General features: G+C 39.5%; 1 protein-coding gene and 1 non-coding gene across 2 annotated transcripts; both read left to right on the top strand.

Moving 5' to 3' along the window:
* Positions 1-210: 210 nt before the first annotated feature.
* Tmf1 (TATA element modulatory factor 1) lies at positions 211-26457 on the top strand. Its single transcript, XM_050149323.1, has 17 exons — positions 211-477; positions 2901-4105; positions 5804-5907; positions 6796-6922; positions 8968-9073; positions 9737-9879; positions 10372-10538; positions 10984-11140; positions 14531-14623; positions 15187-15343; positions 18701-18893; positions 19677-19746; positions 19953-20045; positions 21592-21693; positions 21942-22094; positions 23054-23179; positions 24135-26457. The coding sequence occupies exons 1-17, from the start codon at positions 336-338 to the stop codon at positions 24276-24278; spliced, it is 3282 nt and encodes a 1093-aa protein (XP_050005280.1). The 5' UTR covers positions 211-335; the 3' UTR covers positions 24279-26457.
* LOC126506115 (small nucleolar RNA SNORA36 family) lies at positions 16637-16767 on the top strand. The gene has a single exon (XR_007593111.1). It is a non-coding gene; the product is annotated as a small nucleolar RNA SNORA36 family (small nucleolar RNA).
* Positions 26458-27657: the final 1200 nt, after the last annotated feature.

Genomic DNA, 27657 nt, shown 5'->3' with positions numbered 1-27657 from the left:
GAGAGGCACGTGCGGCTCGGCTCGCCCCGGGAATTCCAGGCGCACACCGCCTTCAGTGCACAGAGAGCGAGCACAAACCTGGAAAGTCAGCCCTCAGCAACCGTCGCTAAGGTGTTCCCCGCCACTTCCACTCCCGGATGTGGCGTCACGCCACCGCCTCTGTCCTGGGCGGAACTCGGCTCCCGGATCTGGGGGTTGTGTACGTGGAAGGGCGGCGCATGCGCGCCAGCGCCGGGCTCAGCTGTGCGGGAGGCTGCGAGCGGCCGCGGGAGGCGGTGGGCCCTGGCCACCGCTGAGGCCGCCGGAGCCGGCTGAGCCGGCGCTGAGGAGGGGCCATGAGCTGGTTCAACGCCTCGCAGTTGTCCAGCTTCGCCAAGCAGGCCCTGTCTCAGGCCCAGAAGTCCATCGACAGGGTCCTGGACATCCAGGAGGAGGAGCCGAGCGCCTGGGCCGAGCCCATCCCGTACGGCGAGCCGGGTAAGCGGGTACCGGGGAGTCGTGCCTGCTCGCCGTCAGACCCCAGCCCGCCTGCCTCGGCCCCGCTGCGGGTCCTGCCGATCTCAGGTGTCAGCTCACAGCCTGCCCCTGTCCCAGGCCCTTCCTGCAGGGTCCTCAGGACAGCCTCCTCTCCCCTAATTGCTCCGCGTCTTCCGCAGTTTGCGTCCTAGATCCAAACTGTAAATTCCCGAAGTCAGGGAGTTCCGCGGGTGGCACTTAATGAACACTTCAATTCACGCTTTGAGGCACAGATTTTACAAAAACACTTCCTCGTCTTCAAAACAACCCAAGTTCAGGGCTGGTAGTATCCGTGTTCTACAGAAGAGCTAAACGAAACTCAGAATGCATAAATAGCTTGCTTCAGGTGAGGAACAGAATGTACTGGGGATAGTACCAGGGGACTGTGTACTTGCTCCAAGAGTGCCCAAGTGTAACACCTTTTCTGCAGAACAGGTCTTTCAGATTGGCGGAAATGGCTGAAATTGCTCTTTCGGGGGCCCAGTTACTTGTGTCCAAGTCTGAGGGGGTACTTGAGCAGTTTCACGTGTGTAGCAAGGGACACATGAGTACCAATCATTGGATGAAAAGAGTACTTGATCGCCTTCTGGTTTCTGGTTCTAGCTGTACTTTGTTAAAGGCTCAGAGCCCAAGTTTGAACCATTGATATCCCAGTTTATGTGTGTGTGAAGGTATGTCATGATCTTCTTTTCTGTGTGTGACATGACCTTGCTGTTGAGTAGCAGACCTTGCTTTTTGTGGTGGTACCCTATAGTCTGAGTTACTAAACTGAAGATCAAATAAGTTTCAAATATACTCTTTCCCCCTACCCCCGAAATCTGAGACATGAATAGAGCTGTATAATTTATTTCTAAGGGCAGGTTATCTAGAATGGAGTCAAGTTTACATAGATGCTATTTTCATTGATCACCAGTTGTGTTTTGGATTACAGAACGATTTTGGTCTGAAGAATGGGAGAGTTTAGGTGGGTGTGAGATAATTGCAGTTTCCTATCACAGTTTGCAAGAAACTAATTGAAATCCGAGAATCCACGAGGATGATAATTAGCTAGCTAGTAGCCCTAATCTAACTGGCAGACCTCAGCTAAATAGCACACCTAATTTTGCTTTAAGCTTTGTTTTCTCTTTTTCCCACATTGAACAAATGACTTTAAAAATCTGCCCTCAGCTCAGAGTTTCCTCAGCACGTCATTTGAGGTAGTTTTGGAGCCTTATTAAAGGACAGACTTTGTTAAGGGGCTTCTTGATGTTTTAGGAAATCCCCAGCTAATGTGTGCCCTTGGCCAGCAACCTCTAATTGCATGCAATTTTGGTGATTTTGCTGCTCTACTTTTTAATTTATGACAAAATATATAAAGAAATACTTCAGGTTTGAAAAGAGAGGAACTTGCTGACTAGTCATTAAATACATAAATGCAGTGGGACAATGATCTTTTATCCTGTTACTTGTATTTTTTAATAAAACGCTGATTAGCCAGTAGCCAAGCAGGAAGTAGAGGCAGGGTGACCAGGCAGGAAGTAGAGTCGGGGCAATAAGAATTCTGGGAAGAGGGGATTTTGAGTTTGCAGTCCTAACCCAGCCATAGAGGAAGCAAGATGTGACTGCCTCGCTGAAAAAGGTACCAAGCCACAAGAATTTTGGGCTAATGTAAGTTATAAGAATTAGTTAATGAGAAGCCTGAGCTAATGGGCCAATCAGTTTATAACTAATGTAGACCTCTGTGTGATTTATTTGGGACACAGCTATGGGACCTGTTGGGACAGAAACCTCTGTAACTGGGACTTAATGGCTGCAGGACTCGGTGGGACAGAAAACCTCAGACAATACATTAAAGTGGATTTATTCTCTAAAACTTACTGTTCACATCAGTTTAATTATGATTTTCAAGAAGGAACATCTCCACTATCCCAGGTTCAGTTTTGAGTGTTGTCTGTTTAGTTTATAATTAAGTTTTATTATTTAATGTTACAAGAATAAAATGATTGTGTGGCTAAATAGTGCTGTGACTACATGTGGCCTGTTAGTGAGGTTTTGAACTGTTTTTGTGAGATGAATCACATATCTGGGACAGGTTATGAAACCCATGTCATTACTTTAAGCATGCTGGGAGGGAAATAACATACTTGCTTTGGGTGGGCAAAGGCAGGCGTGGTCTTGTACTTGTTCATAGACCCTCTCAGGTCAGCCCACACTGGTTTTATTCTGTTAGGCCCAAGTTAACCCAGAAACTAATCAGTGATGCTGTAAGCCAAGAGTTTGGCCTCTTCAAGTTACAGGGTGTATTTTATAGGATTTTTTTTTGTCTCTCACATACAACCTGATAATGATTGAAATATTAATGCTAGATAAGTTTTATATATTGAATTAATTTATTTTTGTCAAAGGAATAAGTCTCCCAGTGAGTGGAGGATGGGATACATCAACCTGGGGATTGAACTCAAGCACTGAACCTCAGAGTCCACCAACAGCCTCTCCTAAAGCAATTACAAAGCCAGTTCGAAGGACTGTCGTCGATGAGTCTGAAAATTTCTTCAGTGCCTTTCTCTCACCATCAGATGTCCAGACCATTCAGAAGAGTCCAGTGGTATCAAAACCTCCAGCTAAATCACAGCGGCCAAAAGAAGTGAAAGGCAGTTTACAAGAATCCTCGTCCCCTGGCCCGTCCAGAACTCCTGAAACAGCTAAGTCAGAAGTGCGAGAGACTGTGTGTGTCTCAGGAGAAACCCCGGCTGTGGCTACTCCATCACCTGTACCTGAAGGCAAGCATGGAGAAACTGCTTGTGAAGAGTCTGAGGTGAAGGTGCCTGCTGTGCGGTTGAAAGCGTCTGAAGGTGTAGTTAATGTAAACACAACAACAGAAGATGTATCGACCACCTCCACCCAGTCTCTCACAGCAGAAACTAAGGATGTGACTTTGGAACCTAAGGAACAAAAACACGAGGACAGACAGAGCAATACACCTTCTCCTCCTGTTAGCTCCTTCTCATCAGGCACTTCTACCACCAGTGATATTGAGGTTTTAGATCACGAGAGCGTAATAAGCGAGAGCTCAGCTAGCTCAAGGCAAGAGACTTCAGATGCAAAATCAAGTCTTCACCTCATGCAGACGTCATTTCAGCTGCTCTCTGCATCTGCTTGTCCCGAGTATAGCCGCTTAGATGAGTTCCAAAAGCTCAATGAGAGCTGCTGTTCGTCGGATGCTTTTGAAAGGATAGACTCGTTTAGTGTGCAGTCTCTAGATAGCCGGAGCGTCAGCGAGATCAACTCAGATGATGAACTGCCAGGCAAGGGCTATGCTTTAGTGCCTATAGTAGTGAATCCTTCAACCCCAAAGACTAAAGTAGTAGAACCCACTGAAGAAAAAGCTGAAGAAGAGGAAGGAAACGGAACGTTAATTGCACCTTCTGAAGAAGCAGAATTAGAGGAGAGTGGCCGAAGTGCTACCCCTGTTAACTGTGAGCAGCCAGATACGCTGGCTTCCCCTGTGCCGGGAAATGAAGGAGATCTTGTCTCTGGACCGGCCCCCGATCAATGCGAAGCTGCTGGGAGTCAGCCGGAGGCACTGCCCGAGAAAGAAGATGTTTGCAAGGTAACTGTAGTGTTTGGGTTGGGCTGTGTCGGTGATGAAAACACTTTCGTGGATGTGTGATGCTTTGAAAAAGTAGATATCTGGTCATCTAATTGTAACAGTAAAGACCTCAATGTTAAATTGTTTGAAATGTCTGCAAGGCAGCTATGATAGAATAAGTAGATCTGAAAAAGCTTCACGTTTCCATTTCGCATCTTTATTGTTGAATCCTTATCCCTTTAAAATTCTTCTATGCTGTATATATCCTCATGTCAGTTTGCAAAGGACTGTTTACATCACAGGTGTCATGTTAAATCAAGCCGAATGTTACTATTTTTTTCTTATATCAGAATGTTTTATGTGTATATACTATTTATGGGAAATTTTAGATTTTGTCTAAATGAATACTTTATATGAATATACTGTTGATGCTTTTCTGTGATTAGTATTCTAATGTTGATGTTTTCATTGACATAACTAGTCTGCTTCTTACAGTGTTTTGGCTTGGTTTCTCCTTATGTTAGTTTTGGTATCTGCTGTTAATAGCTATCCTACATGAATGAGGAAAGGAAATACCCGGGGACCAAAAGTAAAACTTAAGACTGACAAATGACTGCTCCCTAATACATACAAGAGAAAATGGTGTCGGTTCTTTAATGTTAAATCAGAGCTTTGGTTTTCCTGATCCTTACAAATTAAACAGGAGCTGGCGTCTTAATAGGCTTCTGAAATGTACATATAACATATGTGGAGAAATATACTGCGAGTGCTCAGTTTGCCTTACCACCATTTCTGAAAGCAGCAGATTCTGTTTCCTGGGTTTAATGTTATTCAGGAACACAACGTCATGCTATCCTTCTGGATGAGTGGTAGCAACCATGGAGTATATGTTGATACCTGAATCCCTGAAAGCCAGCACTAGTTACTGTTGATGTTTTCAGTGTCTTTATGAAGGTAAGTGATGTTTAGCCTGTCCTGACTCAGACAGGGCTTTTTTGAAGCTAGAGAGGCACCCTTTCTCTCTTTACAGCTAACTTTATTACTGCTTTAGCAAGACCTAAGGAATGAGATCAGAGAATTGCTTCTGTCATCTTTGTATTGATACATCCTAGAAAATTCAAATTATATGCTTATGGGTTTTTAAAAGTATTTTCATTTTTAAGTACAGTGGATAATAATAAAGTTACATGTTTGGGTTAAAGAATAATAAGAGAGCTAATGGGCCAAGCAGTGATAAAAAAAAAAGAATAAGAATACCGAGGGCTGTCTCACTACCACTAAACCAAGATCTGAAACATTACCAGACATTTGACTTTTTTTGTTTGTTTGCTCAGTTTTACCTATTTTCCTTCCTTAGTGGCAATACAAATAAATTATCCCAGGTTTTTCTGTTAGAAACAAACTGCCTTAAATGTTCGTGTGCTTATTTTACTTAGTATGTTCACCAGGTGCTTCCTCTAAGGCATACCTAGAAGTGGCCTCTGCTGCATCCTCAGATAGGTAGCTGGTCAGCTGGCACTGCCTGACTGTTTTGTGTGCGCTCCCACCAGTTCTGTGCTCCCTGCTTTGTGCTCTCCTGACAGTTAGCTAGAGTTGTTCTGTGTCTACTGTGACCTCGGCTTTGATTTGTGAATGGCTTACTCTTACTGTTCTTTACCTGCATAACTAATGGACTTTCCAAAGTCAAATGATTGGCTTGTGTTTGTTCTCTTTATCCAGACTCTTGAATTTCTGAATGAGAAACTAGAGAAGAGGGAGGCCCAGTTATTATCTCTTAGTAAAGAAAAAGCACTTCTAGAGGAAGCTTATGATAACCTGAAGGAGTAAGTATTCAAAGTCTGTGAGTTATTCACACTGCACGTGCAGGCCAATGTACTTTGATGTTTTGAAATTAAAGTGTTTTACACTTTGGGGCTGGAGAGATGGCTTAGTAGTTAAGAACACTTGCTGCTTTGCAGAGGACCTGTGTTTGGTTCCCAGCATCCTCATAACTACAAGGGTAGCAGGCTCATATGTGGTATATGTACATAAATGCATGCAAGCACTCATTAAATAAATACAAAATGTTTTGCAGTTGAACTTGTTTATAGTCACTGAAAATTGCCTAGTGTTTCTAATATTACCATATTTAAAGATTTTTTTCTCAAATTATCTTTACCATATTACCTTTGGCATTAAAAAATGTTCCATATATTTATATTTTTTCTCCTAATTCTTCTTTTAGTATTAGAGATTTAAAATACACCTTTGCTTTCATCTTAGTTTTGTACATCTAATATTGGTGACATTTTCACCAGTGGATTTTGTTTGTGGTTTCTTAAAATTTATAGGGCTGAGGATACAGGTCTGTGGTAGAGCATTTTCCTAGCATGTGCAGCCCTGGGTTCAATCCTGAGCAACACCAATAAATATATGGAATAAATTTAGCAAGTAGTTTTTCTTTGAAAAAATAATTGGCTGCTAGGCCTGATGGCACACATCTGTAATCATAGCAGAGAAGCAGAGGCAGGCGGATGAATTAGAGAGGCCACTTGTACTTTATTGTAGAACCTTGTCTTAAAAACAAAACAGAAGAAAAGTTACTAGACACCACACAATTCTATTTTAATATAGTCTATATTGGAGAAAATGCCATCTGCATTTTGGGAATGGATCTCATTACTTCTGGAGTATATAAACAGTGTATTCTTTCTCTTGTATTTTGAATCTAGTGAAATGTTCAGAGTAAAAGAAGAAAGTAGTAGCATTTCCTCCCTGAAAGATGAATTTACCCAAAGAATTGCAGAAGCAGAAAAGAAAGTTCAACTAGCCTGCAAAGAGAGAGATGCTGCTAAGAAGGTAATTTAAACTCTGCAAAACTCCACGAATGGGGGCTGGAGAGATGGCTCAGTGGTTAAGAGCACAGGCTGCTCTTCCAGAGTTCTTGAGTTCTATTCCCAGCAACCACATGGTGGCTCACAACCATCTATAATGAGATCTGGCGCCCTCTTCTGGCGTGCGGGCATACGTGGAGGCAGAATGTTGTATACATAATAAATAAATAAACAAATAAATAAATAAATCTTTAAAAAAACCTTCATGAATGAACTCATATTTTGTTATTAGAAAAAAATAAATAGTAAAAGCATATATATATATATATATACTATGTTAACAAGTAAATTATAGATTTTTGTTCTGTTAAAATCTAGAGTTAAAGATTTCTAGAGACTGGAGACTTGGCTCAGTAGACTTTGGAATACCCATTGAGCAAACATGAGGACCTGAGTTTGGATCTCCAGAATCATGTAAAAGCCGGGAATAATGGCCTGTGTCTGCAGCCCCAGTGCTGGGACCAAGGGCTGAGAGAGAGGTGAATCCTTAAAAAGCTCATTAGCCAGCCAGCCTTGACAAATTGGTGAACTTTAGATTCAGACATGTCTCAAAATAAAATGTGAGCAGTAGTCAGTCACCTGACGTCTACTGTGTCCTCCACAGTCGAGCACACAAATGTGCACATTCATGCAAATTTTCTTTAAATGGGTATTTAATGTAATTTATGAAGATATATAGCAAAGATCATTAAGAAAACTAAAAGTGGTGATTCCATCAGAATAAGTAACAATGAAACCTGAATGATGCTATGTACATTTTAAAAAGGAATCATTAACTGGGCAGTTATGATGAATGCCTTTGCCTTTAATCCCAGCACTTGGGAGGCAGAGGCAGGCAAATCTCCATGAGTTCAAGGCCAGCCTGGTCTACAAGAGCTAGTTCCAGGACAGCTAGGACTATTACACAGAGAAACCTTTCTGGAAAATCCAAAAACCAAACCAAAACAAAAAGTAACCATTAGTCCCATAGATCATTTTCTACTACTTCAAACATTTATACTTCTCTAAATACAAATTAAAAGTGTAGTTTATAGTTAATGGATAATGATTCTCTTTTGGCATATGTAAAATTGACTTGTTCTGACAATCCTTATCTTTGATGCTGTTAGCATTTAGGAAGCTAATTCTGTTATGGCTAATCTATTTGTGTTATAGTATGCTTAGCAGTGTCCCTGGCTTCTCCATGTCGTTGTAGTGGTGTGTTCCCCCCCCCCCCACTTAATTGCTGGGGATCGCCAGATGCCCCTTGGGCGCCAAGCCTTGCCTATTCAGGAGCTGTTGTGGTGGTGTTCCCATCCGGAGCACTTACAGCCTTCCTTTGTTAACTGTGGCGTTAGTTACTGCGAAGTCCTAGCTGTTACTAGTAACTTAGTGGGTGCATTTGACTTGCTGTCCCACTTTATTACAGTTTGTCAGTGTCCTACATATTAATTTCTGTGTGTGGGCACATGTGTGGGGGCGTGTGCAGGTGCACTCACCATGCACACTACAGCCTACGTACGAAGATCTGTGGATCCTGTACATTGAGTATAGGTCATCAGGCTTGGTGGCAAGTGTTTTTAACCACCAAGCATCTCCTAGGACCCCGTCCTACTCCTGACTAATGTTAATGGTAAGGTATTGTTTTTCTGTGTGCACTCTTACAAGAAGTCTCATACCTCTACCTGCTTGGTTGCTTTAATTAGCTAGCTCACTTCAGACACTGGCAGTAACTTGAGACACTTAACAAACCTTCCTGTCCTATACTGCTGTGTTCCAGATGCAGAGCGTGGCCTAGGGAGATAGTGAAGGACAGTATAGGAAGTTATTTTACTCGTGTTTCCGTGTTTATATAACTGATGAGTGTGGGCTTTTGTGTGGTATTCAGAGCTGTTTCTGTGTCTCGGTTAACTAGGTAATAGGTGATTCAGTTGACAGACTTATTATGGGATGCAATTATGGGTGGCTGGGAAAACATCCTAGAATGAAAATAATTGTTTATGATAACCACAGTTTTTTTTTTTTAATTAGGAAGTGAAAACCATAAAGGAAGAACTTGCCACTAGATTAAATAGTAGTCAGACTGCAGACCTCTTGAAGGAGAAAGATGAGCAGATTCAAGGGTTAATGGAAGAAGGTGGGTATTGTGCTGATTATTAAAAATAGTCCAAGAAAAGGAAAAATACTATGTAATAGGTAGTATATGTTTTCTAATAACATATAGTGGTACACACCTGTAGTCCTAGCGACACAGGAGCCTGGAGGATCTGTTGAGCCCAGCCGGTGAAGATAAACTTGAGTAACACAGCAGCTGCCCTCAGAAAAGAAAGAAGGGGGGACAAGAGGGGGAGAACAGGAGGAACAAGAAAAGGAGAGGTTATGAGAAATGAAAACATGGAAGGCGTGGACTTAAACCACACAAGTGGCTTGTAACAGTTTATGGAAGAATGGGAAAGAAATACATGCTGTGTAGCTTTTAAAATATGCTGTAAGTTGGCTATGGTGGTACACACCAGTCATCCCACCATCTGGGAGGTCGAGGTTGTATCTAGGATGCTGAGTTTGAAGCTAAAGATCAAATGAAGACTGTTAGTGTCTTGTTTCCTAGAATCCTTTCACATCATAATTTTAGTATTCACTGATAATTCACGCTCAAGTGAATTTTAGCACTGAAGTTTAAAATTGTTATGGCATTAGAAAAGAACTCATGGATGCTACTGGTTAGATAAAGCTTTCTATGCAGATTCTTAAAGAATCACTGTTTTTGGCATTTGTGCTTTTTTTTTTTTATAATCACCAGGAGAAAAACTTTCAAAGCAGCAGCTGCATAATTCTAACATCATTAAGAAATTAAGAACTAAAGACAAAGACAATGAAAATGTTATTGCAAAGCTGAACAGAAAAGCAAAGGAGCTGGAAGAGGAGTTACAGCATTTAAGACAGGTGACTGACCGTTAGTGTTCTCTGGTTATGTGTTGTTACTTCCTGTAATTTACCATGGCTTGTGGGGCATTCAGAATGACTGCAAGGTTTTAGACTCATAGATAAATGAGTAGCTAACATCACTGTGACCAGACACTGGACATGTCATGAGCAGCTTGAAGGAGATTCCACCGTAGTGGGAAGGTGTGACAGGCAGCGTGGTGTGTGGTGACACAAGTGTGCGGCAGCTGTTTGTGACTGTGCCAACCAGGAAGTAGAGAGGTGGGACTGGAAGTGGGGCTGAGCTGACCCTGAAGGCTTGTTCTCCAGTGGTCTAGTTCCTCCAGCCAGAGGTTCACAGTTTTCCAAAGTACCACCACCAGCAGAACACACGTTCAGACACATGCTCTGGTGGGCAATTTCCTGTTCAACCTATAGCCAGTATTAGAGATTTTTGGCACTAGCTACCATGTTATCATTTATCCAAAAGTGTTCTTGTCTGTTTTAACATAGATCCTTGATGGCAAAGAAGAAGTTGAGAAACAACATAGAGAAAATATTAGAAAACTAAATTCTGTGGTAGAACGCCAGGAGAAGGATCTTGGCCGACTTCAGGTAGACAAGGATGAACTTGAAGAAAAGAGCCGAAGTACTCAGGCTGCTCTAGATAGTGCGTACAGGTATGAAATATGCAGTGTGTTTAGAATCTGTTACCACAGTGGGAGACTGAAGAAGTCCGTTTTCTTTATTTTTTAAAATTACTTTATATGTGCTGTATTTTGCCTGCATGCATATCTATGTACCACATGCCCAAGGAGACTAGAAGTTGTTGAGTTCAGCCGTTGTCAGCTGCCATGTGGGTGTGGCAATTCTTAACTACTAAGCAGTTTCTCCAGCTATTCTCTTTTCTATTATCTGATTGCTAGCAACATTTATAGATTTGCCCTTGAGTGAGTTAGACAAAGCAACTTTAGCATAGTCCTCATAATGGCTAGCGTTATTATAAGGTGTGCTTACTGTTATTGTGAGATTTCTGTGGTACATAGAAATTACATTAGTGTGGGTTTGTGTTTATTTTTGCATTGTTCTATTAGTAAATGAAAACTATCAATCTACTTTTACAAGAGAACTTACTGATCTTCACAAAGCCAATGCTGCTAAGGACAGTGAGGTGCAGGAAGCTGCTTTGAGGCGTGAGATGAAAGCTAAGGAAGAAGTCTCTGCGGCACTGGAGAAGGCCCAGGAAGAAGCCCGTCAGCAGCAAGAGGCATTAGCACTTCAGGTAGGCAGTGCATGGTTAAAGTTACCTTTCATGTATCTGTGCGTGTTTCTGCAAAGTAAAACAGTTCGTTAGCAACTGTGAGTCTGTTCTTATATGAGATACATCTGGTAGGCTTCTGAGATTATGTTACTGGCATTTTAGAGTACTGGATTACACAAACTTCATTTACATGTCTTTTAAAATGCCCTTAGTGCAGTAGTTCTCAACCTGTGGGCCACGAGCTCCTTGGGGGTTGAACAACCCTTTCACAGGGGTCACCTAAGACCATCAAAAAACAGATATTTGTATTATAATTCATAACAGTAGCAGTATTACAGTTATGAAGTAACAACAAAAATAATGTTATGGTTGGGGTCACCACAGAATGAGGAACTATGTTTTTTTTTAATTTTTTTTTAAAATTTATTTATTTTTAATTAAAAATTTCCACCTCCTCCCATTTCCCTCCCCCTCCCCTCTTCCTCTCCCCCTCTATCTCCAGTCCTAAGAGCAGTCAGGGTTTCCTGCCCTGTGGGAAGTCCAAGGTCCTCCCCCCTCCATCCAGGTCTAGGAAGGTGAGCATCCAAACAGACTAGGCTCCCACAAAGCCAGTACATGCAGTAAGATCAAAACCCAGTGCCATTGTCCTTGGCTTCTCAGTCAGCCCTCCTTGTCCGCCATGTTCAGAGAGTCCGGTTTGATCACATGCTCCATCAGTCCCAGTCCAGCTGACTTTGGTGAGCTCCCATTAGATCAGCCCCCCAGCGTCTCAGTGGGTGGGCGCATGTCTCGGTGGGTGCACCCCTCACAGTCCTGACTTCCTTGTTCCCAGGTGTCCATGGAGATGTCCCCAGCTAGATCCTTGGGCAGCTGAGGAGAGGGAGCCTGAAATGGCCCTATCCTATAGCCATACTGATGAATATCTTGCATATCACCATAGAACCTTCATCTGGCTATGGATTAAGCTAGAGACAGAGACCCATATTGGAGCACTGAACTGAGCTCCCAAGGTCCAAATGAGGAACAGAAGGAGGGAGAACATGAGCAAGGAACTATGTTAAAGGGTCTCAGCGTTTGAAAGGCAGAGAACAACTGCCTAAGTGGGGTGCACATACCATACCGTTATTGCTTGGTTTCCTGTGAGTTCCGTATATACCTGTGAGTATGTGCGTACATGATGTGGGGGACATAGCTCACTGGTAGAGCCTTTTCCTCCTATGTGCAGAGCGCCCAGCAATGCCAGAGGAAGGAGAATTTTATGAAACTAGGTATCCCACTGCCAGAGTAGTGTAGATGCATATAATTAAAACATACTGTTTCAAGAGACTACATTGTACAGTTGATTCTTAGATGTATTTGTAACATTTCTGGCAATTCATGAGCCTGATGAAAGAAGAAAAGAGTTTGGAACACACTGTTTTCAAAATCATCAAATATTGTTGGATGATCGTGGTGTACGCCTTTAAATTCCAGCAGTCAGGAAGCATGGGCAGGCAGATATCTGTAAGTTCGTGGCAGCTTAGTCTATAGAGCAACTTAAAGGACAGGCAGGGCTATGCAGAGAAACCCTATCTTGAAGAAAAAAAAAAGAGTTGTCAGATATTGAACATCTGAAACACACCATTTGGCTATCATTAATGATGCTGCTGTAAATATTCATTACACTTTGAGTTTTTCAGTGTAGGGGTCTGACCAGGGCCTTTTGTGTGCTGGCAAGTGCTGCCCTACTTAGCTGCAGCTCCATTCCACAACAGGTCTTATGTATATGGATATCTAGCTTACCCAGAACTGTTAAAACCAAACCAGAACACACAAGACTATCCTCAGCAACCTTTTGGTTTTGTGTTTTATGTTTTTGGTGGATAAATTAGAGTTGAAAGCTATATAACAAATACAGTCAGACAGCATTTGCTTCTAGTTTATCCTCTTTGTTGCTGCTCTGTGGCCGATGTTCCCAGTGTTTTCTGTTGGAGATGCAGGAACTGCATTATGTCTGCTTTTCAGTCAAGTCACCCAGGCACATTTGTCCCCTCCTTACATTAAAGACTACACTCCTACTCTTTTACAGCTTGCTTCATGAACTTAGTGGGGTGTTGTTATCCTTTTGTTTAGGAGCCTTGTCTTCCACAGTCTGTCCAGACTATGCTGATGGTTGTGTATTAGTGGAGCTCAAAGTTTTAGTTTTATGCCACTTCGCTATGTAATTTTCAGTTATATTTTTGATGGTTTTGTTGTTGTAAATCATGCCATAGTCTATATATCCATGTATTTCTGTCCCCCTGTCAAGAAAATGTACAGAATATTACTATTTTAAATTAGTGGACTAAAGCCATGGCTCAGCAGCTGAGCACTTACTGCACTGCAGACCCAGGTTTGGTTTCCGGGTCTCACTTATCAGCTTATAACTGCCTATAACTCCAGTTCCAGGTGGTCCAGTGACCTTTTCTGACCTCCACAGGCTCTTGTACACATGTAGCACACATGCATACATTTACACACACACACATACCAATTTTTAAAAATTCTTTAAAAATTCTCTCAAATTAAAAATACAATAATAAAGAAAAGTTGAGGGAGTAAGGAATAGAGTATGGGTCTGTCATTCTTAAAACCACCATGCTATATATGGATTGCTAATTTGTATGGCCTCTGTTAACATTAACTCCATCTAGTTTTTTCATATAATTGATAACTATAGATATTATATTCATTTAGGATGAATAATATCTTATGCATCAATTATAATTTTTACATACTTTTTTGGCTTTTTTTTGAGTAGACAGTTACAAAGTATACAAGTGTATATGAGCGGCACCTTTCTTGCTTTTGTTCTGAAACAGTGCTGAGACTTATGCAAGTGACCCTCAGTGCTCATTCTAGCCTCTCCCTAATAGCTGTGTCTGCAGGCTTACGCCGTCAGGCTCTGCTAACACTTTTCTCTTCTAGTTTTAGTTTTTTGAAAGTGTTTAGATAGGGCCTACTATATAGCATAGATCTTTGTGTAACTCTCTTCTACGTAGTCTAGGCTGGCCTGGGACTCAGAATGTTCATACTGAAATCACAGGTGTATTCCACCACATCTAGTTCAGTGCCGAGGTTTTATTTATTTACCTATTTATTTATATCTCATCTAGTTCTTATCACATCCTGTGTTTTGGCAAATGTTTATACATATGTGTTCTCCCCTCTATTTTATTGTCTGTCAGTGTTGTACATGTGTGCATGTTTTTCTCTGGCTAACAGTGCTTTCTTGAGAAGAGAGAATATATTTATAGCTCTGGCATTGCTTAAGGAGCCGGATATGTGCTCATTGTTTGGTGTGAAGTGTCATACATACAAAGTCAACATAAATGTCATCAGCATGAAGTTGCAGCCAGTGCTCTGACAATAAGAGCATTGTTTGTCTTGCAGGTGGGGGACCTTAGGCTGGCACTGCAACGGGCAGAGCAAGCGGCTGCCAGGAAGGAGGACTATTTACGCCACGAGATCAGTGAACTTCAGCAGGTATTGTCACAGCTTTCCCAAGCACAAGGTCAAACATGATCCCTGGGCTAGTTTTCATGGATTGAAAGCATTATTACCTTGCCTGCTATTGGATGTATTTTTGTAGCTTATGTGAACCAAAGTGATCCCCTTGGGGAAAAAAAAAAGAATAATTCTTAATTTTGTTTTAAAGGAAGTAATTTTATCATGATAGATTTGCTATTATATTCAGTTTATATTTTTTTAGTAAGAAAGCTAAGGGAGCTGGAGAGATGGCTCAGTGGTTAAGAGCATTGCCTGCTCTTCCAAAGGTCCTGAGTTCAATTCCCAGCAACCACATGGTGGCTCACAACCATCTGTAAAGAGGTCTGGCGCCCTCTTCTGGCCTTCAGGCATACACACAGACAAATATAAAAAAAAAAAAAATATTTAAAAAAAAAAAAAAAAAAAAAAAAAAGAAAGCTAATAATTTTTTTCTGGAAAAATTTTCTTTTTCCAGAAGTCTAACCAAAGTTTAGGTTTGCTGGCATTTTTAGTGATTTTGTTTCTGTCAGTGGTAATAATGTGAAAATTTTTTGATTCAGAGACTCCAAGAAGCAGAGAATCGAAATCAAGAGCTGAGTCAAAGTGTCTCATCAACAACAAGACCGCTGCTTCGGCAGATAGAAAACCTGCAGGCAACTCTAGGGTCTCAGACTTCGTCGTGGGAGACGCTAGAGAAGAATCTTTCTGATAGGCTTGGTAATCTCTTTAGTATTTTATGTTTGATTCAGGAGGTTTTCTGTCCTGTGTGTAGAAGTAGGATAGTGGTATGTCATTGAAATTCATCTGATCTCATGGTGACATTTGGGGTCTAACATGTATAGATTGTCTTCCCCCATTTTCCTGCTTATATTAATACCTCAATCATGACTCTTCTAAAGCAGTTAGTTTTCCTTGTGTCAGATACTTTACTGCCTGTCATTTCATTTGTGAGGGGTGGGTGTATATGTGTGTGTGCATACTCAAGTACATGTGAAAATGTATGTGCACATACTATGTGCAAGTACATGTGAAAATGTATGTGCACAAACTATGTGCATCTGTGTGGAGGCCAAAGGTTTATGTCTGGTGTCTTCCTCAATTGCTTCTCCTTATTTTTCCCCTGAACCCGGAGCTGGCTGATTTGTCTAGACTGGCTGGCTAGCAAACTACATGCATTCTCCTGTGTCTGCCTGCCTAGCTGTGGGACTGCATACACGCCTGCACTTGCCTTTTACATTTTGCTGGGACTCTCAACTTGAGTCCTTGTACTGACATAGCAAGCACTTTGCTAAGCTATCTCCCAAGTCCCAATTCTTTTACTTACTTTTATAGATGGCTAGACAAATCTTTTCCTTGTCCCTCATCCACTGCTGCATCTGACCTCTTTCTAGCTTGTCTACAAGAATGTAAGCAATAGCGATCAGATATAATTCCATATAGTAGTAGAATTCTAGGAGCAGAGGCAAGTCCGAAGAGGATCAAGATGAAATCCTAGAGAGAGGTATGATGGAGTTTTAAGACTGCATATCTGCTTTCTTATAGATACTCCTTGAGCTCTTTCTCACTCTCTTAATAAAGGAAACAATGTCAAGGTTCTCTTTAGTCACATAGGTAGTATGTGTCTATCCTGGATATCCAGAAGCTAACAGACTCAGGAAAAATTCATGCATACCTTCTGGTTCTCAAAACTCCCATGTTTGATTTGGGAGATGCCATGTTCTAGTGACAAAGCATATGAGGGAGGGCCCGGAGCTAAGGGTTTGCTGTAGTATTGTGTTTATCTTCCATCGGCAGCAAATCTTACTTTACTCCGGACTCTGTCATTGAATGTCTCCTTGTTAGTCATGGGGTGGCAGACTAGATTCTTGGCTTTCAAGTGGTATTTAGTGGACCATTGGAACCCTTTGGGACTGCTGTCTTGTTGACAGAGAAGCTCGATAAATAGGTGCAGGGCTCCTTCAGGCTGTCCTAATGCAAGCAGGGCTCCTGAAATGCACATAAAGGTTATCATTCCAAAGTGTTGAGTTCAGTTCAGGGCAGCTTCCCTGTTCTATTAATTAAACTTTGGGACATTGAAGTTGGCTGAGGGGAATGACTGAATAGAGAATATTACTCTATTCATATACTTCTAGTCTACACAACTAAGTAAAATATGTTTTTAAAGCATTATTAATGTTTTGAAACTTTATTCTTTTGGTTGTTTAGTGTTAGTATCTGAAATGTCTGTTTCTGTAGTTTGATTAACCGTTTGCTTGGGAAAGGATATCTTGGCTGGTTTCAGGTTTTGACAATTATAGATAAAGCTACTGTAAGGGTAGGTGTAAATTTTCATGTCTCTGCATGACAGACTAAATATGCAGTTTCTGGGCCATATGGACATTTGTGTTTAGTTTTCAGAGGAAATGCTGAACTGTGTCTATACCTGTGGGAGTAATCCAGTTGGCTCACAACTGTGACAGCATTTTGGGTTGCCTCTGGTTTGTAAATTTATTTATGGGCTGGAGAGATGGCTCAGAGGTTAAGAGAATTGCCTGCTCTTCCAAAGGTCCTGAGTTCAATTCCAGCAACCACATGGTGGCTCACAACCATCTGTAATGAGGTCTGGTGCCTTCTTCTGGCCTTCAGGCATACACAGAGACAGAATATTGTATACATAATAAATGAATAAATTTTAAAAAAATTATTTATTTAAATATCTATTTATTTATTTTTTTTAAAGATGTATTTATTTATTATGTATACAGTATTCTGTTTGTCTGTATGCTTGCTGGCCAGAAGAGGGCACCAGACCTCATTACATACGGATGTGGTTACTGGGAATTGAACTCAGGACCTCTGGAAAAGCAGTCAGTGCTCTTAACCTCTGAGCCATCTCTCCAGCCCTGTAAATTTATTTGTTTAATCATTTACTTACTTACTTTTCAGAAAGTTTTATCTCATAATTTTAGCTTCCATTTCCCTGGTGACAGTTGATGTTGGACATGGTTTTGTGTGCTTATTTTCTACTTGTCTATTTATAGCTTTTGTTCATTTTTTGACTCAGCTGTCTATATTTTCACTTTTGAGAGTTTTATTTATATTCTAAGCACTAAACCTACATGTGTGTTTTGCATTTAATTTTTTCTCCCAATTTGTAGCTTATTTTGTCCTTTTATTTAGAAAAGAAAAAAGACAGGGTCTCATAGCCCAGGCTGACCTCAATCTTTCTATAGCTAAGGATGGCCTTGAACTCCTGGTTTCCTGCCTTTATCACCAAGTCTTGGTATGCCACCACCTTTGGTTTATGCAGGGTTGGAAATGGCCTCATGCCAATATAGTTAACAACCAACTAAGCTATATCCCTAGCCAGCCCATTGATCTCTTCTCCTATAGCAAAAGTTGAACATTTTGAAGGGCTCCTTTAATTGATTTGTCTTTCTGTAACTCATGTTTTTGGTGTCAAGTCAAAGTAATCTTTGCCTGACCCAAGAGCTTGAAGATTTTCTTTGGTGTCTGTCAACCATTTTGAATTAATTTTCATTTATGATGTTTTGTGCATTTTCAGTTGCTCCAGAGCCATTTGTTGATTCACTACCCTGTTACTGAATAACTATTTTCAAGTAAATATTCTTGTAGACAGAAGTTTCTATCCTACCCGGTCCCATAGCCGTTCAGTCCCAAAGAAGCACACCGAGCCTTATATTAATTATAAACTATTTGGCCTGTTACTCAGGCTTATTTCTAGCCATGGTGTTACCTCCTTTTCTACATGTCTTGTTTCTTTGGTGACTGGCTAGCTGGGTCTCCTTGACTCTGCCTAATCTCTCTATATATCTCTGTTCAGATTTCCTACTTGGCTGTACTCTGCTAAACCTTTGGCTGAAACAGATTTATTCATTAACCAATAAAAGCAACAAATACAGAAGGACTTCCCACATCAAATTCTGAAGAGAAAATGTTAACATTTGGATTGCTTATCACGGTTGTCTTGTCTTAGTCTGGGAATTTGAATCTTTAGAAGTGTGAAGTTAGAACCAGCCTGGTGTCTGATCTTTCCCTGACTTATTTGTGTGATTTTTCTTTTTCCATAATCAGGGGAATCGCAGGCTTTGTTGGCTGCAGCTGTTGAAAGAGAACGCGCAGCTACAGAAGAACTCCTTGCCAACAAAACCCAGATGTCTTCGGTGGAGTCACAGAATTCTCTCTTAAGACAGGAAAACAGTAGACTTCAGGCCCAGCTAGAGTCAGGGAAAAGTAAACTAAGAAAACTGGAAGATGAAAACAGTCGGTGAGTATATTTGTGTGGTATTCTCTGTGGTTCCATGACATTTTAAATAACTGTTGGAAAGTATGTTGGTTGGGTTTTAGCTTCATTGCATTGAGAATTAAAAGTGAATACCAGTCAGGGTCCCTAGTGATATGCATTAAGCTAGTGCTAGGATCCATTGCACTTCTTTGGAAGTTACATGCTATCTTCTGTGTTTTTCTAGGGAAAGTAATTGTCCCATTAAGAATCTATGCTACCAACAGAAAAGAAGGGAGGCGGGAAGGAGAGGTGACTGTGCACGGAAGTTGTTTTTATAGTAGTCTTCAGGTTTCTCTAAATAAGTATTTGCATTCTTCTGAAACCACAGGGTATAAAGTCATTCATCTGAAATTATAGTAAGATTATAATAGGTGTGTTTCACCCTTGACATCCAAAGAAAATTTACTGTTAAGAAAAGTAGTTGGGTGAAAATGAAGTGTCAACATTTCTATAAACATTCTATAGAACCCTGCTTTTTTGTCACATTTGAGCTTGGAATGATGGTTCTTAAAATTACTGTTTAAATGTCTTATTTTAAATCTCAGAGGACTGGTAAAAACAAATGGGGAAAAGTAGAGTTTTCACTCATGCTTTAGCTGATGGGTAGAGGGAGTATCAGGGACCTGAAACAGTTAGTTGGGAAGTCTTTGATGCTGAGCTGGCGATGAAATGACTTAAAAATATGTATCTGGAGTTTACAATTTAGACAGTTTTTAATAGTCTGTACTGTCACCTTTTTTGTTTTAATTTCCTCTGATTTACTAGGTACCAGGTTGAATTAGAAAACCTAAAAGATGAATATGTAAGAACTCTTGAAGAGACAAGGAAAGAAAAGGTATTTCTCTTAGTTCGTTCCTCCGGGACTTGCATTAGAGATGCATGGGGATGGCACAAACTGCTGATGACATAAGATGGGTGATAAGGAAGCTTGTCTTTGGTGGTGAAATGGCTACTTGTATTTTGCGCTCTGAGCTCTGCAGTTGACTCAGGATGCCGTTGGGTTAGTATCTCAAACTACCTAACTGTGTCTCTCTCCATTAGACACTGTTGTGCAGTCAGTTAGAAATGGAAAAAATGAAAGTTGAACAAGAAAGGAAGAAAGCCATTTTCACTCAAGAAGCAGTGAAAGAAAAGGTACTGAATTGTGTTGGTTTGAGTTGATTTGTATAGCTAAGCTGTTGTGGGCACTAACGTCTGAAGACAGCCCCCTCCTGTCTAGAATGACTGTACTGCTAATTGTGGGAGCATCGTCAGTGCTCTCTGTAGAACAGTTGGAGTGCATTCCCACCTGTCTGTGATTGGCTTTGAATTCTTTTTCACTTTCAAATGAGTTTTGTTTCTCACTGAAACTAGTGTAGCAAATCGCCATAGGCAACTTCAGAATAGAACTGGCTTGTTCTGTCTTTGTAATTAGTAAACGTACTGAGGGTTTTGCTTTTTTAAAATTTATTTTTTGCATGTGTATGCATTTGGTGCTCATGAATATGTGTATGCATATTTGCATATGTGCAGGTGTGTCTGTGTCCACATACATGTGGAGGCCCAAAGTTGACATTGGGTGTCTTCCTTTATTATTCTCTACTTTGTTTTATTGAGGCAAGTCTGTTGCTGAACCTGGAGCTAGCTGATTCTGGCTAGTCTAACTAGCTAGCTTGCTCCAGGAATCCTGTCTCTGCCTCCTGAGTGCTGGGATTACAGGCAGCCACCACATTTGCCTGACTTTCTGTGGGTTCTAGGGATCTGAACTATGTTCTCCATGCTTTACGCACTAAGCCACCTCCTTAGTTCCTAAAGGTAATTTTTACAAAAAGTGTTTACTATACTTGAAGTATTGTAACATACTGAGAGTTAGCATAATATGTTAAAATAGTAAACAAAAATGGAAAGTACCTTTTTAGTGTATTTAGAGTTTTTGATTTTAGTTTTATTTTATTGGTATGGATGTTTGTCTGCAAGTGTGTCTGTTTCACATGCATGCAGTGTCCTTGGAAGCCATCAGAGGGCATCAGAGTCCCTAAACAAGATTGTGAGTCACTATGTTCCCGCTAGGAATTGAGCCAGTGCTCTTAACTGCTGGACCATCTCTCCAGCCCCCATGTATTTTGTTGTTTTTTTATTTCTAATACACTAAAATAAAATGAGTAAGTCGGAAATTTCAGCAAGTTTAAGGGTAATTGACAATGTTATATAATATGAAGTAGGTACCTTCTGCAGGCATTTCAACCAAAGCTTTCTTATTGTGTTAAAAATATAAACCTGACTAATTGTGTTATAATATAAATGGGGCAATGCAGGCTTTTAATTTTAATTAAAAGTGTATTTTATTTTGAGTTTTTGAATAATTTTTTGTGCGTGTATGTGTGTGTGTGTGCCTGCATCCCATGATGTATGTGTGGAGGTCAGAGGATAGCAGGCTAGAGTTGTTTCCCTCTTTATACCCATATGAGTCCTAGGATTGAACTCAGGTCAGGCTTGGCAGCAAGTGTCTTTACCTGCTGAACCATCTTACCAGCTCAGCTCTTAATTGTTAAATGCTTTTTATACTGCCAAGACTTCTGGTTTTGAGGGATTGTATTTATAACATTTTATGGAGAAATTTAATGCCTTTGTTTTTGTTCTAGAAATTTTTCTTCTCTCGTTTTTTGCTTCTCAATCTTACAGATTTTTTTTTCTCCCTAAGGACCACAAACCGTTTTCCGTTTCTAGTACTCCCACCATATCACGCTCGAGCTCTGTAAGTGGAGTAGATATGGCAGGGCTGCAGACATCTTTCCTGTCCCAGGTAAGGGCTTGTTCTTATGTGCTTAGCTCTACCTTGAGTGATGGTATGGGAACATGCAGTGTCAGACTGGCTGTCACCATGACATTGTTGGGGGCGTTCATCAGAATATGGTGCTAATTGAAGTAAAGAAATACAGATGATTTTCTGCTTTTCAGACACTCATAGACATTTCAAATCCAGAATGAACAGGATCTTCGTTTGAACTTGATAACAGAATGTATTTTGGTCTGTGTTCTTTGGCTGCATAGGATGAGTCTCATGACCATTCATTCGGGCCAATGTCTTCGTCAGCCAGTGGAAGCAATCTCTATGAAGCTGTAAGGATGGGAGCAGGATCGAGCATCATTGAAAATCTGCAGTCTCAACTAAAGCTGAGGGAAGGAGAAATTAGTCATTTACAGGTATTGGGAAAAACCAAGTCTCCTGCAGAAGCCTATGAGATGCTGGGACCCAGTGAGCCTTCATTTCCACTTGAATTCTGAGCACATTGGGAAATAAAATGACTTGGTGACATAGAAAACCAAAGTGTATCACATATGGTAATGATATAAGCTAGAACCAAGTGAGCCTCCTGACTGACTGACTGCCAGGATTAGGCAGATTTATTTGCTCTATCGTAGGAAATTCTAGGTGCCTTGTGCCATTGGCCTGCCCAGGGACATCTAAGAGCAGCCCACTCCTTCCCAGCATCTTTTCTCAACAAGAAAAAAGGAAGTGCTGAACCAGCTCACTTGCTTTATCTTAACTTCTTCAGTGCAAGTAATGAGTAAAATGAGTGAGACCTGTACATAGAAGAAACAGCACAAAAAGGAGGGAACTATAAGAATTATTGCTTATGGAGTAAGAATTAGCATTTTTTAGTTTTCAATGCTGAACGTACACATTCAAAATGAATGCCTTTTCCTTTTCCCATTTGAATAATTATAAAGCGGGTTGATGTGTATTGGTGGGTGTAGCCCAGTGTGCTGTGCTTGAGAGCCTTGGGTAGTTTCTTGAATGGTGGTGAAAGCTTTAGTGATACAACCTATATAGCTGGGAGGACAACACTGAAGTTTGTTCTCATTCCTCTGGCTTTTTCCAGTAACTTAGAATAATGGAAATGTGTGTTGTTTTCTTAGATTAGAGAAAAACATGGTTGCATTTTTTTTAGACAGATCGTTGTATTTAATTTCTTTCTTTCTTGCATAGTAATTCTATAAATGAATAACTTCTGAAGAAAGTTGGGGCCCCTTTCCCTCACTGTTCAGCACATGTTGATAGATCTTTTTCTTCAAAAATGACACAGTAAACATTTTTATGCTAGTGACGCATTAAACAAGGTATGTTTTTATTGAAATCATTTTATGGTTATATTTCTCAGCTAGAAATTAGCAATCTAGAAAAAACTCGATCCATAATGTCTGAAGAGCTAGTTAAGCTAACAAATCAGAATGATGAACTGGAGGAGAAAGTGAAAGAGATACCCAAGCTTCGAGTTCAGCTACGAGTAAGTATTCTTCACTTAAAAATACATCTAAGATATTTTAATCCAGTTATCAAATATCATGTTTTTAGTTTACATAAATGCATATGTACGACTTGGTAATTTTTTTGAAAATTAAGGAGGAAGTAGTTGAGTAGAGAATGTTAAAGATGATTCTCTATTATATTGTTACATATCTAAAGTGTTTTCACAAATGTTTAGTACTGCCAAAGAAAACAAGACTTTATGTGGCCAATACTTATTAAAGCAAGCATGTGCATTGCATGCTTTATAGCATTTGACTCAGTGTTTGCTTCATCACATTACTGTGATGTAATTGAATGTTTGGCAGACTTGTCTTGTAAATGCCAAGCAATACTTGACCAAATTAGTCATGAAGACAAAAATCTCATCAAGGGTACGTAATGGGAAGGAGACTGATTAAGTCATATTTGGAGAGAATTATAGATTGTGTATGTGTGTGTGTGTGGTGTATGTGCATGTGTGCACATGTGCCGGGATGTGTGTTAGGAGGCCATAAGAAGAAGTAGGTGCCCCCCTTTATCACTCTCCCCCCTGTTACCCCTTCAGACAGAACTCTCATTGAGCCTGGAGCTTGCTGTTTTGTGGGGAGGCTGGCTGACTGGCCACCAGCTCCAGTGAGCCTCCTAGTTCTGGGGTTACAGGCTACATGACTTTTTTTTATATGAATGTTGGGGTTAGAAGTAAGCTCCTCTTGCTTGCTCAGCAAGTGCTCTTACCCACTGAGCCATCTCCTCAGTCCTCCATTGAGGTTTCCAAAGAAGTTCCTCTTTTTGGCTCTGTATTCCTAGGTAGACTTGGTGTAAGTTTAATTTATTAAAAGGTAAGTTTAATCTTTTTAAAAATAATATTTTGTTCAACTTATGATTTTTTTCTATTGACTTGTAACAACTAGATATTTGTATGATCATTAAAAGATTATAAACATATTTTTTAGGATTTGGATCAAAGATATAACACTATTCTGCAGATGTATGGAGAAAAAGCAGAAGAAGCAGAGGAACTTCGCCTGGATCTTGAAGATGTAAAAAATATGTATAAAACTCAAATAGATGAGCTTCTAAGACAAAGGCTCAGTTAACTTGTGAAATTTGTACCCATCAAACTGAATGTAAACACTTAATATATAAATGCAGACTTCCAATAAATTCTTTTATAGAGTTAGAAAATGGAATTTGCTGTACAGTGTAAAAAACCTTTTTAAAAAATTCTTTTATAGTATGTAGTTATATTTACAGTTAAATTATTTTGTGCAATATTTGAATTTTATTTTTGAAACTATTCTTTAAATTTTTTAAGGCTTTTTTTGTGCCTTGAACAGCACAGAGAGTTATTACTTTATCCACATAGCAGTACAGCTAGGAAAGGAGATTGCTGTCTTCATATTATTGTGGATATATAATTAATTGTATCTGTAATTTATATGTGTTTGTACATATTGAGAGACTTACAGAGTAATGTTAACATTGACACTTTGAAGTCTTTCACACTGAGATCTTCAACATATTTCTTGAAAGTGTTTGGAGCGTTCAGGTGGAAGGTTATCACCCTGTGACTAAATTATAAGCAGAGATCCTACTTTCAAAGCAGAAGTCACACTGACAGGACTAAAATTTAGAGTGGGTTAAGCTTAAAAATATTTCCGTTTTGAAAAGTTATTCCATGTGGCTTCCACAATGAGTGGGAACAAATGTAGATCCTTTTTTGGTACTTATCCAAAGAAAGTTATAAATATTTAGTATTAACTAGGCAAAAATGGATAGTGGGAAATTTTGCTTGCAGTAAATTCTGATAGATAGCATTAGTAGCAGGTAATTTTGAAGTATTTTACTACACTGTGAAATGAATCTAACATAAAAATCATTGACAAATTTTACTCAAAATTTAGTCAATTTACTTTTTAAAAACTACTTGCTTAATTTTATACAGTTGTATTTTGGGACATTAAAAATGAATGTTTTAAAACAGAATCTCCATAGTAAAACAGAATCTCCATAGCAAACCAGAAACGTTATAGGAGTACATTTAAATTGGAGATTTTATAATTTTGTGTAGTTCAACATGTTTTTCTTGAAGCTTCAACAAGCAAAAAAATAACAAAAAGTAGTATAGAATAGCTTTAGAACATAGTTCTGCCCCTTTCCAAATGTAACTTTGTCTAAAAGTTAATCAGGTTGTGTTTTAGACCTGTAAAATATTTTAATTTTATTACTGAAAATTATTTAACTGCTTTCATTATAGCCCTTCTTTATCTGTTCTTTTGCTTTTTGTGGTTCTATGGTCAACAATAATTCAAAGATACATGGAAATTACAGAGTTTATAAGTACAGAGTGTATGCTGTTCAGAGTGGCCTGCTGGCATTTGTTCAGCACAGCCACACCTCCTTGTTAGTCACTGAGCTATTGACACCTCATGTCTACTGTCCTGGTTTAGAAGTGCTTGTGTTCAGGTAAGCCTCTGTAGTGGCCCCACTGTGAAGATGTCAAAGGTTAGCCAGGAGTTCTTCCATTTAATGAAAGGGTGAACATCACTGTTGGCTATCTTACTGGAGGTTGGTAGCTTCTACTATTTCAGGTGTTCAGTGAGGGTCTTAAAATCGTCTTCCCTGCAATGAGAAGGTAGGATTTCAAATAAAAACTAAGTTTTATTTACATTTTAAACAGTACTTCAGAACATGACTGTGAGTAGCCATCTTACAGAATGGAGAGTTTGGGGGTTGATTTAAATTGGCCTTATTTTTGTTCCTTTTGTTCTACACAGTGTTTCTGTCATTGGATATCTATGGTTTGTAGCATGAATAAATGTCCTTTTGGTGAAAGTCATGGTCATAAAATTAAGTTTCTGTATTGTGGTAGGAAGCTCCCTCTTAATTTTTTTCCAGCTTTAAAATGTTTACTCTGGTGGTGGTGGCCTTTAATCCCAACTCTTGGAAGGCAGAGGCAGGTGGATCTCTGTTCTAGGACAGCTTGGGCTACACAGTGAGGCCATGTCTCAAATAAACCAAACAACAACCACAAAAACAAGAAGAAAATCAACTTTTAATATTCAAGGGCAGGATGACAAGTCTTGAAGCAATAAAAAAATGTACAGTTAGAGAGACAATAAACCTCAATTTCAAAATTCTTGGCAAGCATTTGAAACTGGTAGTTTGGGAAATATGAAATAGTTTTTAAACAAATAGTTTAAAAATGTGGCAGAGAAAAGATTTTGAAATTAAAATTTCCTATATTAAACTCTAAATGTTACAATATCAACATTAAATATTTTTTTTTGGTCCTTACTAATAAAATCAGTTACACTTAAAATCTTAAAGTGTTTTCAACTTATTTACAAAATGACATACAACCATTTATATCTACCATATTGTCTGCTTCACCTACAAATTAATCGCTGGTATTCATACTGCTTTTATTTTGACTAGTATATATTTAGGCCTTTCAATACATTTCAAGTTGATAAGGGGTACTGAATAAATTTCCTGATAATCCAGTAGATGGCCGAATATTTATTAAATATTGGTTGCTCTCTCATTAAACTTATTTGCTTGTATATTATTGAAAATTCTCTAGTCATATGTTAGTAGAATATTTTAGTGCATAAAATAGTTTGCAGTTCTATGCTTCCATTCTTGAGAAACAAGAAAGATTGTAGGAATTAAGAGTGAAAGAGGCACGGACAGCTTGGTGGTATCGGATGCTCGTGCCTCTGGGAGGCTGGGTGGAGACTGCTGCTGTTTGGCCGCTCTTGAGATCACTCTATAGCATTTAGCATGTATCAAATACATAATATTACAATTCAGAATATTCTAAGTCTGGATGATTTTTTACTTACTGGAATTTGAGTTTTTATAGTAAAGTAAATGTATTTACTCTATTCCTCAATTATTTAACTAATTGAAAGTTTTATTTGAGTGCTTATTAAAAAGCACATGATTTGTAGTATTTAAAAGAAAGTCCCCAGATTAAAGAGGAGTGAGTGAAAATGTCTTATTTTTACTACCGTTTGTTCAATATTATATACATATATGTTCTTGGGAATCATTTCTCATTTTCATTTAAAAAAAAGCTGTTCCAATTTTCTTTACCTTTAGTCAGTTTGAAACTTAAAAAAGTTATCTACATATTTTGTAAAGGGCTAAAATATGATTTAAAACATAGACTGATATTATTTTAGTTCCACATGAAAGGTAATATAAATAAGCATGAATCTGATTTAAATAAGGATTTGGAAGTCTGCTCATGTATTTCATTTTAATATAATTCAGAGAGGTGCTTCTTTGCTCATAGACCTGTGTGGTGGGACACGCAGCCTCAGAGCCACCCTTGTACCCACTTCAGCTTGGCACATCGCACGGTGCCATTTGCTGAGAACAGTCTCAGTTCTTTTTGTTTGTTTGTTTTAATTCTTCCAGTCTTGAAGGTAGCTCCCACTAAGGAGGTGCAACTTGTGTTTGGAAGTT

This window comes from Alexandromys fortis, unplaced genomic scaffold (genome assembly GCF_014885135.2).
Source record: "Alexandromys fortis isolate MF-2015 unplaced genomic scaffold, M_Fortis_MF-2015_v1.1 scaffold_48, whole genome shotgun sequence".
Lineage (NCBI taxonomy): Eukaryota > Metazoa > Chordata > Mammalia > Rodentia > Cricetidae > Alexandromys > Alexandromys fortis.
This window is presented reverse-complemented; position numbering and strand designations above follow the sequence as displayed.

Excerpts from the sequence above, each read along its gene's own strand:
- Tmf1 (XM_050149323.1), top strand. The coding sequence starts at position 336 with ATGAGCTGGTTCAACGCCTCGCAGTTGTCCAGCTTCGCCAAGCAGGCC. Across the intron at positions 15,344-18,700 it reads GAATCTTTCTGATAGGCTTG|GGGAATCGCAGGCTTTGTTG; the intron begins GTAATCTCTTTA and ends TTCCATAATCAG. Across the intron at positions 18,894-19,676 it reads CTGGAAGATGAAAACAGTCG|GTACCAGGTTGAATTAGAAA; the intron begins GTGAGTATATTT and ends CTGATTTACTAG.